Consider the following 11396-nt stretch of genomic DNA (forward strand, 5'->3'; position numbering starts at 1 on the left):
AGAAGAAAACCTTTCCTGCATCCTAGTCACAAAATTCAGTGTCTGAAGTTTGCAAATGAGCATCTAAATAAGCCTGATGCATTTTGGAAACAAGTCCTGTGGACTGATGAAATCAAAATAGAACTTTTTGGCCACAATGTGCAAAGGTATGTTTGGAGAAAAAAGGGTGCCAAATTCCAGGAAAAGAACACCTCTCCAACTCTGAAGCATGGGTGTGGATCGATCATGCTTTGGGGTTGTGTTGCAGCCAGTGGCACAGGGCACATTTCATTGGTCGAGGAAAGCATGGATTCGAATAAATACCAGCAAACTCTGGAAGCAAACATCACACCATCTGTAAAAAAAAAAGTTGAAGTTAAAAAAGAGGACAGGTCCTAAAATAAGACGATGATCCAAAACACACCTCAAAATCTACAGTGGAATACCTCAAGAGGCACAAGCTGAAGGTTTTGCCCTGGCCCTCACAGTCCCCTGACCTAAACATCATTGAAAATCTATGGATAGATCTCAAAAGAGCAGTGCATGTAAGACAGCCCAAGAAACTTGTAGAACTGGAAGCCTTTTGCAAGGACGAATGTGTGAAAATCCCCCAGGTAAGAACTGAAAGATTATTAGCTGGCTACAAAGTGTTTACAAGTTGTGATACTTGCCAAAGGGGGTGTTACTAAGTACTAACCATGCAGGGTGCCCAAACTTTTGCTTCGGGCCCTTTTCCTTTTTTGTCATTTTGAAAATGTAAAAGATGAAAACAAAAAATTGTTCTGCTTAAAATATAAAGGGAATGAGTCATCTTTAACTTTATGCCTTCTGGAGATCATTTCATCTTCAACTTGCTTAACTGTTCACAGTAACAGTGATTTTGACCAGGGGTGCCCAAACTTTTGCATACCACCTGTATCTGTGAGTGGCAAAAGTATGTGAACATCTAGGATTAGCAGTTAATTTGAAGGTGAAATTAGAGTCAGGTGTTTTCAATCAATGGGATGACAATCAGGTGTGAGTGGGCACCCTGTTTTATTTAAAGAACAGGGATCTATCAAAGTCTGATCTTCACAGCACGTTTGTGGAAGTGTATCATGGCGCGAAAAAAGGAGATTTCTGAGGACCTCAGAAAAAGGGTTGTTGATGCTCATCAGGCTGGAAAAGGTTACAAAACTATCTCTAAAGAGTTTGGATTCCACCAATCCACAGTCAGACAGATTGTGTACAAATGGAGGAAATTCAAGACCATTGTTACCCTCACCAGGAGTGGTCGACCAACAAAGACCACTCCAAGAGCAAGGTGTGTAATAGTCGGCGAGGTCACAAAGGACCCCAGGGTAACTTCTAAGCAACTGAAGGCCTCTCTCACATTGGCTAATGTTAATGTTTTTATGAGTCCACCATCAGGAGAACACTGAAGAACAATGGTGTGCATGGCAGGGTTGCAAGGAGAAAGCCACTGCTCTCCAAAAAGAACATTGCTGCTCATCTGCAGTTTGCTAAAGATCATGTGGACAAGCCAGAAGGCTATTGGAAAAATGTTTTATGGACGAATGAGACCAAAATAGAACTTTGTTTTAAATGAGAAGCGTTATGTTTGGAGAAAGGAAAACACTGCTTTCCAGCATAAGAACCTTCTCCCATCTGTGAAACATGGTGGTGGTAGTCTCATGGCTTGGGCCTGTTTTGCTGCATCTGAGCCAGGACGGCTTGCCATCATTGATGGAACAATGAATTCTGAATTATACCAGCGAATTCTAAAGGAAAATGTCAGGACATCTGTCCATGAACTGAATCTCAAGAGAAGGTGGGTCATGCAGCAAGACAACGACCCTAAGCACACAAGTCGTTCTACCAAAGAATGATTAAAGAAGTTAATGTTTTGGAATGGCCAAGTCAAAGTCCTGACCATAATCCAATGGAAATGTTGTGGAAGGACCTGAAGCAAGCAGTTCATGTGAGGAAACCCACCAGCATCCCAGAGTTGAAGCTGTTCTGTACGGAGGAATGGGCTAAAATTCCTCCAAGCCGGTGTGCAGGACTGATCAACAGTTACCAGAAACGTTTAGTTGCAGTTATTGCTGCACAAGGGGGCCACACCAGATACTGAAAGTAAAGGTTCACATACTTTTGCCACTCACAGATATGTAATATTGGATCATTTTCCTCAATAAATAAATGACCAAGTATAATATTTTTGTCTCATTTGTTTAACTGGGTTCTCTTTATCTACTTTGAGGACTTGTGTGAAAATCTGATGATGTTTTAGGTCATATTTATGCAGAAATATAGAAAATTCTAAAGGGTTCACAAACTTTCAAGCACCACTGTATGACATCAGTTCACCTGATTACAGCAAACGGGAAAAGAGGAACGAGGCTATGGCTGTAATCGTGTCAGCTTTGAAAATGCCTGGTGAAGTATTATAGCATTGTCAGTGGTACAGAAAGCGTTTGTCCGGAATCCCAGAGCAAGTTGAATTTTAAGAACGACTGAACAAATTAGAATCAATTCTTATTACTGATTTGTTTAGTTGGGATTATTATCCCTTTTTGATTCTAATATTCAAAATTTAATACTTCTGTGTGTGTGTGTGTGTGTGTGTGTATGTGTGTATATATATAATTTTTTTTGTACTATCATATGATATCTTGAACGCGTGACCATCTATTCAGGCTGAACGTGTACGATGTCTCGCAAATGTGTGCAGGGAATTTTGAACTGATTAAATTGGGCCCGTATACTCGTAACCGATCGCCCGACACACGAAGCCCCGGTGAAATCAGGAAGGTGTGCGCTGGGCTTTAAACACTCTTTATACCCGTGTGATGTGCCGCTAATGAAATTTAACTTTGATTTTTGTACATAACACTCTGAAAACCACAGTTATTAGGAAATAACCAGTTTTCTCTTAGTTGTCTGTTGTGGTTGGTACTATACAGTATTTTTATCTTTTTAAGAAGCGTTTTGTGTTTTACAATTCAAGTAGTTAGGCGTAATCATGTATATGTTTCACTAACTAAGCAAAACCGCATCTGGTATGTCATTTGTTATTTGTCATTTATGTAAACTCCTTCTGCAAATGGCAGTTGTAAGAAAAAAAAATGCAGAAAAGCTGAGTATCTGTCCTGTTAAACATCTGTAATTTGAAGTCATGTGTTGCATCCCTATACGATGCCAGGAAAGAGGTTAAATGTTAATCAGGGATGAGAGAAATGGTAGCTTTAGTGCAATTTGCCAGGGAAAATCTCGGACACTGCTAATCAGCTTTACGTGATCAAGCTTGTGCGCTTGCATGATGATAACTCCATTATTCCCAAAGCTACTAATCAGCCTGAAAGTGGAATTCATTCCTTTGAATTTCCCTGATTCCTCCCATCTATTCTCTCTGCTTAGCTGGTATCCTTCCTGCTCTCTTACACCCCCACACAGTTATGTTGTGATTCATGAGTCAGTTAAATGTATTGAAAATACATAATTATCTACACCTGGATAATTTTTTTTTAAATAGATGTAAAGCACTGTTTATGTCCTGTAGGTTTATTATGTCATTGATGATGATTAATCATTGATATGCTACACGTTTGGGTTTCCTGTATCTTTCCTTTGCTCATTGAACTCTCTTTTCATAACCGGCTCGTTGGAGAAGACTGTTGCGTGCACTGCATCCTAGCCTGCCTGTTCTGCGAGTTCCTCACCCTGTGCAACATGGTGGTGGCTCAGGCATCATGTGGCGCCTGCACATCAGAGGCTTGCTGCTGTTGCTGCTGTGCAGACGACCTGGGAGACGACTGCAACTGCCCCTGCGACATGGACTGCGGCATTATGGACGCCTGCTGCGAGTCCTCCGACTGTCTCGAGATCTGCATGGAGTGCTGTGGCATCTGCTTTCCCACATGAAAGCTCCGTTTGCCAGTAGATAGCACACGGAGACAGAGACATCCTGTGTGTGGAAGTACATACGTACCTGTAGGTGTTGTGTTTGAAAGTATGCATGTATGTACACACACTCAAGTGAAAAAAAATGCAAGCCTGGCCTCCATCCAGCTGCACAAGCAGATGCTTTTATCACTTTTAAATGGGCTAAAAATGTTCTGTATTTGTGTATGTAAAGGTTATAACTGTCAGTTATGCTATTATCGCTAATTACTTTAAGACATACTTTTTTAGCTCCATAATTGTTGCCTTCAAGAGCATGGGCAAATCATATTTTATAAAATGAACATTACACACAATGATTCAAATTGAATTGGAGAAACTACTTGTATTTTCTCTTAAAAACTGACCTAATTTTTGACAGCACTCATGAATATTTAAAACTAATGCAAACTTGTCCCTGAAAAAAAAAATCTTGCTCCAGAAATAGACCAAGTCAATTTTTGTGAATGTGAGGTTGTAAATTTGTAAACCCCACTTTTTTTTTCAAAAATCAAGATTAAGCAAACACGCAACATCTCACTTAAAGATTATCAATTTTTAACGCAGAATTATGCTTTCGGTGCAGAATCTGAGTGTGATGGTGATTACTACACAGAGTCATGTGTTCTATCCAGATGAGTTTAAAATTGCGTTCAGTTAAAAAAAAAAAAGTGGAGGGGACTGCATACAAGAAAAATATAAATAAGCACCATATGTTTTTATGAGCATTGATGGATTCATGAATCTTACCAAACTCTAGGATATTAAAGTCCAAAACCTGGTTGTTGACTTGGCCATAGATGGACCTCTCCGTAACATCATGGGCCTAAATATACCTCCAAATCAACACAGAACTGGTTGCAGAAACACAAAATTATTGTATCGCAGTGGCCACCTGAGTGTCCAGATTTGACTGCTGTTGAAAAATCTTTTGTCTGGATTGAAGAAGGAATTCCACATGTGCAAACCTAGTAATATAGCTTGAAAAGTTGTGCATAGAGGAGTGGTCTAGGAGTCCTCGTTGATGTTGGGCGTTAGAGGAAAATGCCAAATGCTGTAGTTCTCTCAAAAGCTATTTGTGGCAATAATAATTTAAAAAGCCCCACAAAAACAAAAAAAACCCTACTATTTATTGTTAAATCTGCACAGGATTCCCATATGTGTAGGGTCAAAATTGCATTCATTGCATGCATCATTAAGAATATATTTATGTTTGCTCATTTTCATGAATCATGTCAATAATTCTGGACATGCCCATTTTTTTGACGGGGTCTGTCATTGGTGTTTTGTGTCTCCCTTAGTTTAAACCATGGTGGTGTATTGCTCTAGATTACATTAGGGTAGGTTTCAAACTACTATGCTCTAAAAGAACACTGTAATTTCCACAGATTCATGACTCTTTTACAGCAGAAGTCAAGGCTCTGTGTGTGTTTTATGGGTATTTTTTTTTTTTTTTGGAACTTACTCAACAAGCCTGTTTTTTTTTTTTAAATTCTTTTCAGTGGTCTGTTTGGTAAAGCTTTCTTTCAGCATTGTCTACTGTATCTTGATTCATTACAGGTCCATAATTTTGAGTGCGATAAGAAGGTGTTATAAGCAATAATGAATTGCGGATCAATTATGAAAAAGAATATCCTACAGAACAGGATACTCTATATCGACAGTCCTTTTGTTTCAGTTTAGCTTAACAGCTTCTAATCCCATTCAAATTCATTTTTCTCATTTGGTAACCAGACATGGTATTTTCTCACACAGTCTTGGTGTTCGTTACAATATAAACTTTATTTTTAACGTCTGCTCATGTAAAAGCATAGTACACTCTTGTCTTAAATACTGGACATATTATTCAAAATAATATACATTCCTGAACCAGCATTTTTGAGGTTCTATATGTAGTCGTTAATCTAGATTTTAAATGATTTAGTTAATTGTATGTTGACAATTACATTTTGCATAATGGCCCTTATTCATTAATGTTGCTTACAGTCAAATCTGACTGAAAAGATTCTGGCAGCAGTTTCCTTATTCATCGGTTTCATCTTTGGTGTCACAGTACAAACTGACTCACATCGGGTCAGAGTATATGGAAAAAATGTGAGCATTCCACTGTACAAATGCTTGATTTGCAGTTAAATAATCAAAATCTACAGTACCAGTCAAAAGTTTGGACACACCTTCTAATTCAATGGTTTTTCTTTATTTATATTAATTAAAGGACACTTTGTGTCTTAAAGTAACGATGGACTGTCATTTCTCTTTACTTAGTTGAGCGGTTCTTGACATAATATGGCAATTTACTGTATTTTTATTATTTACTGTTTGATATCAAACTCATTAGGAAGGCAAGAAGTTGCACTAATTAACTCTTGACGAGGCACACCTGTTAATTGAAAAGCATTCCAGGTGACTACCTCATGAATTTGGTTAAGATAATGCCAATAACGTGCAAAGCGTCATCAAGGTAAACGCTGGATACTTTGAATAATCTGAAAGGTTTTTTTTGGGGGGTTTCCCACGTAAGTCCATATATATATATATATATATATATATATATATATATATATATATATATATAGTGTATATATAATGTGTGTGTGTATATATATATATATATATATATATATATATATATATATATATATATATGTATGTGAGAGAGAGAGAGAGTGATTCCACGCTTATGGGTACTGAAATGGGGACATGAACTTATTTTTAAAAATTCACCTAAAACCATTTCTTTTTTTACCATCAGGTCACAAAACATGTAATCTTTAATGAATGATATGTTAAAAGATAACTTTAATTTTCTGAGATGTAATAAAAACATATTTATATGCCAAAGTCAGAACGTAACAGAAGTGTTGTGGACATATATATTCTCAATTTTAACAATGTAGAATTACTTTTTGAAACATAGGAAGGTGATGTTTTAGCAAATATAATTAATAAACATGTGTAGTAGAATAAACATACACATTCTTTCAATAAGATTAACATGGTATATAGCTAGATTGTAATTAATTTGTAACAGACGCGAGATGGACAATCGTAACAGAAGTAATGTAACAGACATCATTTTGGAACTCATAGGCTTGACTTTGGCATATAAATATGTTTTTATTACATCTCAGAAAATTAAAGTTATCTTTTAACATATCATTCATTAAAGATTACATGTTTTGTGACCTGATGGTAAAAAAAAGAAATGGTTTTAGGTGAATAAATTCATGTCCCCATTTCAGTACCCATAAGCGTGGAATCACTCATATATATATATTCCACGTGTTATTTCATAGATTTGATGTATCATAGATTATTGCATAGATTTGAGGGGTGTCCGAACTTTTGGCTGGTACTGTACATCAATATTTATAACAAGTCTAGTAAGTAAAGTATGAGGAGTGACAAAGAAAAGAATCAATTTGTGCATATGCGTACCTTATACAAAAAATAATAGGTAATGGGGTTTAGTGTAGCGGTATCGAGGTATGCCATGCATGATATAATTTAAGACACTAGTGAGTGGGACCTTTTTCTCCCCCACGCACACACACACATCTGAAGCGGATTCATCGTTTGTGCTTTAATCACCTCTCATTTTAATGCTGTTCATCAGTTTCATGAATCAGATATAATTCCATTCATATGCCATTCTGTACACTCAAATCTGTGCTCATGTGTACATAACTTTTGTGAATAAGGGCCAGTATGTTGGATTAATACGTTTGGTACGGCTGGTGTTTTTTGTGAAAACTGACTCATCTCTCTTAAATGTATAAGACATATATACTTTCTAAACTGCACTTTTCAAAGAGGGATAGAATTGGAATTAGAAAATAGCATGTTGGATGCACTAAGCTGCTTTTTAATCTCAAGACTCTCAGAGCACAAACAAAACTCAGTAAAACTTTATACGTTTTAGCTCTGAGCCACTGCAGGGTAAATGTGTTTTTTTTTTTTTAGATCTATACCAATTTTGTAATGACATTTTTTTCCTGGATACTTAAGTAATTAAGAAACACAAGTGATTCATAAGCCTAAATTTAACAGTAGTTTGGTTGGTGCATGAAGCACTTGAAATAACAGCACTTGTTCAGCAGACTGTACATGTCAATGTTTTAAAAACCAACCAATAAACCAACCAATTTCTATGGGTGCAAGTGCCAAATTGTTAAATATGACAAAATGTGAATTTTTTTTTTTTTTAAACATACGTATCCTTTGGCATTTCATATGTACAAGCAGGGTCCAGTTTTCCAGTAACATTGTAATGTTAAGTTTTAAAGTGATAATGTCTGTTTAGTTTTCTTTATTAGATTATTCAAAGTGATATTGTTTGTCAGTATTCATTGTAATACATTCTTTTGTAAATCATTCTCAGTTTTTTTTTCTCTTTCTGTAGTCATCTTAAGTAAGACTTTTTTACGTCTGAGACTATATGAAGCTTTGCTTGCTTTTGGACGAGACACGATGGTGTTTTTTTTTTTTTTTTGTAGAATAAAACTACATTTGAAACCAAAACCTATGGTCATGCTTGTAATAGTGAAGTGTAGAGATGATTATTTTGAACCCTTTCTTTGGAAGATGATGAATGAGATGTGTTTGATCCTCCATTTCCTTCATATAGTCCTGTTGAGGAATTGCTACAGGTCTACACATTATTGTACACTAAAACCATGTAGACCTGTCTATCACATCCATCTGAAGGTCTTCCCCAATCTGTTGACACATTTTGAAGCACACAGTTGTATAGGATAGCTTTGTATGCTGGCAGCACGGCGGTACAGTAGTTAGCGTTGGTGCCTCACAGCAGGAAGATTCCGAGTTTGAACCTTGTCCATAGGTGTGGAAGTGAGTGTGAACGGTGATTTGTTGTTTTTCTCTGTGTTAGCCCTGCAATAGATTGACGACCTTCCCAGGGTGTACCCTGCCTTTCACCCAAAGTCAGCTGTGATTGGCTTCACAGCTTGACCCTGACGGATATGCGGTATAGATGGATGGATGAATCTTTGTATGCTGTAGCATTGCAGTTTCCCTTCACTGGAATTAAGGGGCTCAGATATACATTTCATTGAAGTGATTGTCCATGTGAGAGCAGAGGCCGAGATTATGATCTTTTAGACACTACACAGCTTGTGTTAAACCTAAATATATCTTTTGTCAGTGCAAAAATGTGATCGATTGTATGGATCACCTGCACTGAATCACAACACGGTCACTGGTAAACACTATACAGTAGATGCTCTGCTGAACGAGGGAAATTTTTCTCCACCTGTTAACCTCTTCACTCTTTTCTGTCCAGGTACAAATGACTCAGCCGAAACACCGTCCGCCTCCAATCACTGTAAATGTTTTTTTTTTTTTTGTGCTGTTCTTCCACGTGCTCTTGCTTGTACCATCACAAGTACCAGTGCGTCCATATTTTCTGTTTTTGTGCTTCTCTCTGAAACGCAGGTTATTTCCTTTACCATATCAAATGTACCTTTAGAGACCACCCAGTGTCTGTGTTCTCAGTAGAAAATAAATGTCAGCCACTGCTGTCCAGCACAAATTGCAGCTTATTTCCTTATTCTTGCATCACAGGCAACATTTTCATCAGTGTGTTTAGCGATCAGTTAACATTTGTCCTCAGTTGCATAATATAGCAATTTCAGTTACTAATACCATATTGCACATTCTATAGAGGGCCAGGAAATAATGACCTTACTTCAACCCTTTATTAATAATAAAGGCTGTGAAGCTGCATGTTCTCTGTGTGTGTGTGTGTGTGTGTGTGTGTGTGTGAGGGTTGATCACATGTACACAATATAATGCATTGCCTCTCTCTGTATCCATTTACCACTCCAAATAACCCAAACTGTTTTTTCATTAGATATACACAGTATATACACTCACTGTCCACTTTATTAGGAACACCTGCACATTCATGCAGTTATCCAATTAGCTGATCATGTGGCAGTGCGGATACAGGTCAAGAGCTTCACGTAATGTTCCCATCAAACATCAGGACGAGGAAAAAGTGTGACTGTCTGCGACTTTAAAGGAGATACGCAGAACCTTTATTTTTAAATAAATTTCTGAGTGGATAGTATCTCCATCCTTGACTCTTGTATGCTGCATAAATGGGAATAAAAAAATATATTTTTGAGAGTTAAAATTGACCGCAAAGTTGGCATTCGAGCTGCCCCGCTGAGCCAGCCAGCCCCGAGTGTGTGACGTCACAGTGGTAGCCGGTTTTAAGGCCGAGGCCTTTGACAGCTATAGACCAAAGTCATATAAATAAAAATTTATGGTGAAAGTAAGAAATACCGTTACCGACTTGCTCAACTAAGACTGATTTGACTTCATTGATTGTGGGTTCACTCTCATTAAAACAGGATAGGTGTTATAACTTATGCAACATACATGTACATGCATGCATTTTCACTGATAAAACGTAAAAGGCTAATTAACTAATCAGATGAACTGAGACAATCACATTCTGAAGCAAATTAAATAATCTTATACCGGTAACTTAAACACACAATACATGTTACATGTATTAGATTAGATTAGTTAGATTAGATTAGATTAGATTAGATTAGATTAGATTAGATTAGATTCACTTTATTCATCCCACATCGGGGAAATTCACGTGTTACAGTAGCAAGAAAATGTCAAACAGATAACAAATAAAACTGAAATAAAAATTAGACAAACGAAAGATTAAATACAGAGGGCTATTTGGATTATCTACCGTGAAAAAGTATAGAAAAATTGCCTTATTGAGAGGCTCGGAAAAATTGCACATTACAGGTAGACTGTATATATACACACACATATACATAAATAATATTTATATATATAAATATAAGTATGCATAAAAATAGTTTAGGGCCTATATTAATTGCACATAATGATTGCATCGATGAGAGATGGCAGAGGTAGTAGTGGTGAAGTAGTGCAAATATAATGACAAACAGGTTATTGTTGCTACGTTACAAGTTGTGGGTGTTATACAGTCTGACAGCAGTAGGTATGAATGACCTGCGGTACCTCTCCTTCTTACACCATGGGTGTAGCAGTCTACTACTAAACGAGCTGCTTAAATGCAGCTGTATTAATCTAAATGCAGGTAAACAACATGTTGTTTTTGTTGTTTTTTTTTATCCAAATGAGAGTCGGAGCTTACCCATCTGTGTTCTCGCTTCTTAAAGGAACAGTCCACCGTACTTCCATAATGAAATATGCTCTTATCTGAATTGAGACGAGCTGCTCCGTACCTCTCCGAGCTTTGCGCGACCTCCCAGTCAGTCAGACGCAGTCAGACGCGCTGTCACTCCTGTTAGCAATGTAGCTAGGCTCAGCATGGCCAATGGTATTTTTTGGGGCTGTAGTTAGATGCGACCAAACTCTTCCGCGTTTTTCCTGCTTACATAGGTTTATATGACCAGTGATATGAAACAAGTTCAGTTGCACAAATTGAAACGTAGCGATTTTCTATGCTATGGAAAGTC

The 11396-nt window shown here is 37.2% G+C and overlaps 1 protein-coding gene across 2 annotated transcripts in view; it reads left to right on the forward strand.

The window, feature by feature from the left end:
- mdfic (MyoD family inhibitor domain containing) overlaps positions 1 to 6625 on the forward strand; it is a 56867-nt gene extending 50242 nt beyond the window's left edge. For both annotated transcript variants that reach the window (XM_060903200.1, XM_060903201.1), the window contains exon 5: positions 3632 to 6625. In XM_060903200.1, coding sequence (XP_060759183.1) covers positions 3632 to 3882 — 251 coding nt within the window. In that variant the 3' untranslated portion in view covers positions 3883 to 6625. The remainder of the gene's footprint in view (positions 1 to 3631) is intronic.
- Positions 6626 to 11396: the final 4771 nt, after the last annotated feature.

The sequence above is a fragment of the Neoarius graeffei genome, chromosome 21 (genome assembly GCF_027579695.1).
Source record: "Neoarius graeffei isolate fNeoGra1 chromosome 21, fNeoGra1.pri, whole genome shotgun sequence".
NCBI classification, from domain to species: Eukaryota; Metazoa; Chordata; class Actinopteri; order Siluriformes; family Ariidae; genus Neoarius; species Neoarius graeffei.